This window comes from Papaver somniferum, unplaced genomic scaffold (assembly GCF_003573695.1).
Source record: "Papaver somniferum cultivar HN1 unplaced genomic scaffold, ASM357369v1 unplaced-scaffold_2464, whole genome shotgun sequence".
NCBI classification, from domain to species: Eukaryota; Viridiplantae; Streptophyta; class Magnoliopsida; order Ranunculales; family Papaveraceae; genus Papaver; species Papaver somniferum.
Genome location: NW_020635086.1, coordinates 1 through 1,977, shown reverse-complemented (window position 1 = coordinate 1,977; position 1,977 = coordinate 1). Strand labels below are relative to the sequence as shown.

At 38.2% G+C, this 1,977-nt stretch overlaps 1 protein-coding gene across 1 annotated transcript; it reads left to right on the top strand.

The window, feature by feature from the left end:
• Positions 1 to 606: 606 nt before the first annotated feature.
• On the top strand, positions 607 to 1,873 carry LOC113341137 (F-box protein At5g07610-like; the record flags this gene model as incomplete). The annotated part of the gene is made up of 2 exons (XM_026586128.1): positions 607 to 1,714; positions 1,797 to 1,873. Coding segments are annotated over exons 1-2 (1,185 nt in total), but the record flags the coding sequence as incomplete, so codon positions are not given.
• Positions 1,874 to 1,977: the final 104 nt, after the last annotated feature.

Genomic DNA, 1,977 nt, shown 5'->3' with positions numbered 1-1,977 from the left:
GATGAAAAATTAATTTTTCACTAAAACTATGTAAAACTATGGGATCATGATACTAGTGATTCGTAAATTTACTGGATAATGATTTCAATGACCTGAATTCGAAAGTGGTCAACACCTAATTTGTTATTGTTTTTTTTTCTTTTAAATATGCTTCTTTGAAATGGTCGGCGGGTGATCATTTTATTTTTATTTTATAGTATAGAACACTGGTGCTAGACTACTCCTAAATCCACTCATTTAGGATTTTAAAGCTATTACTAGGGCTAAAGCCCTGGCCTCCGGGTGGGTGATCATTTGAGCCATTGGCATTCTCCCCGTGGCTACATGGTTGCGGCGGCTGTTATGCAGCTTAGTATTGACTTGGCTTGACCGAACTTGACACAGTTTGACTTGACTCGAACACCCCCTTCCCAATTTTTCTTAAATTGGGGTCGATGGAAGTTGAATCAGAAAGGAAGGAACGACAGTTAGGGTTTTCTTATGTATGGAGCTTGCAAAAATAATGATCGCTTGAGCTTCAAAGTAAATGATTTGATGCAACTGAGAGGTATATTCTGGATTCCAAAATTTAGAATTTGTTGATTTACATTATTTACTGTTCAAGAGATGAATCCAATTTCTACTTGTGTGATGAATCCTCATGAGAATCCATCATCACTCTCTCTTGTAGTTAGCAGTGTTGATATCTTGATACAGATTTTGTCGCGTTTACCAATTAAAATTCTGCTTCAGTTCAAACTCGTTTCCAAAAAATGGCGATCCGTTATATCTGATCCATTTTTTGCTAGGGAACATTGTCATCAATACCCACATCCAGTCAATGGGCTAATTTTACATACAAATCAACCGGAACTGGAATTCGTTTCGCTAGATGGGTCCTCCTCATCCGCTGCCCCTTTTGAAACCCTAGATTTTATTCAGGATCCGAAAGGTATAAGAATTGACCAATCTTGCAATGGTCTGATATGTTGTAGCAGCATTAGAGCAAGTTTCTTGGAGCGCACCTATTACGTTTGCAATCCTTTTACTAAACAATTTCGGTCTATTGTGTGTGGATCTCAGGGAAAAGAAAAGGGTTTCGTTGGGTATTCTAGTGTCAGCTTGGCATACGATCCACACAGTTCACCACACTACAAAGTTGTTTGCATTTGGTTCACCAAACAACCTGAAGATTCTGATACCAATGCGGATCTTCAATTGGAGATATACTCATCTGAAACTGCTACTTGGAAGCTTTATGGAGATGTTTTTTCTGCACCTCGTCGTAGCTTCCTCTATAAAAGTGGAGTATTTTGGAAAGGTTCGTTGCACTGGATTGACCCATCGATAGAAGGGAATTCTTTTTATTTCAATGTTGATCAAGAATTAAGAATGAAAATGCCAGACTACCGTTCTGTTCCTAAGGTAGAGGATAGAGTGATGGTTAAATTCTTCGGGGAGTGTAGGGGTCACTTGCATCTAATTGTCAGTCCTGCTTCACTTTCTAGTTTTGAAGTTTTGGAAATGGAGACTGACTACACGGGATGGAATGTAAAATATCATGTTTCTCCCCAAGAATTGATCATTTTGTACCCACGGCCCCCTGACTTTGATGTATTGCTGGTAGAGGAAGTAGAAAGCAATTCTTCGAAGATTGTGTTACTAATCCAAGATAAAGTTTTTTCTTATGATATACAGGACAAGAGCTTCAAGGAAATTCATAGACTGGCACCAGGTCATTCAAACCAGTTTGGTCGATCCAATTTTTCTTTTCAATACATTCAGACACTCGCTTGTGTTTGATTGTTTAATTGCAGGCTTAGGTGTGTTCCTTATATTATGTTTTATCTCCGTACGAATTAGAGAAGGTGCTTGTTGGACTTCACGTGAAAGGGTGCTAGTTCTTGATTAACCTTATACTCTTTGCGAATATTATATTGCTTTTGTGGTTGCATTGAAATGTTCAGAAATTGGTTTTGAGAAACACTCATGGTTGTT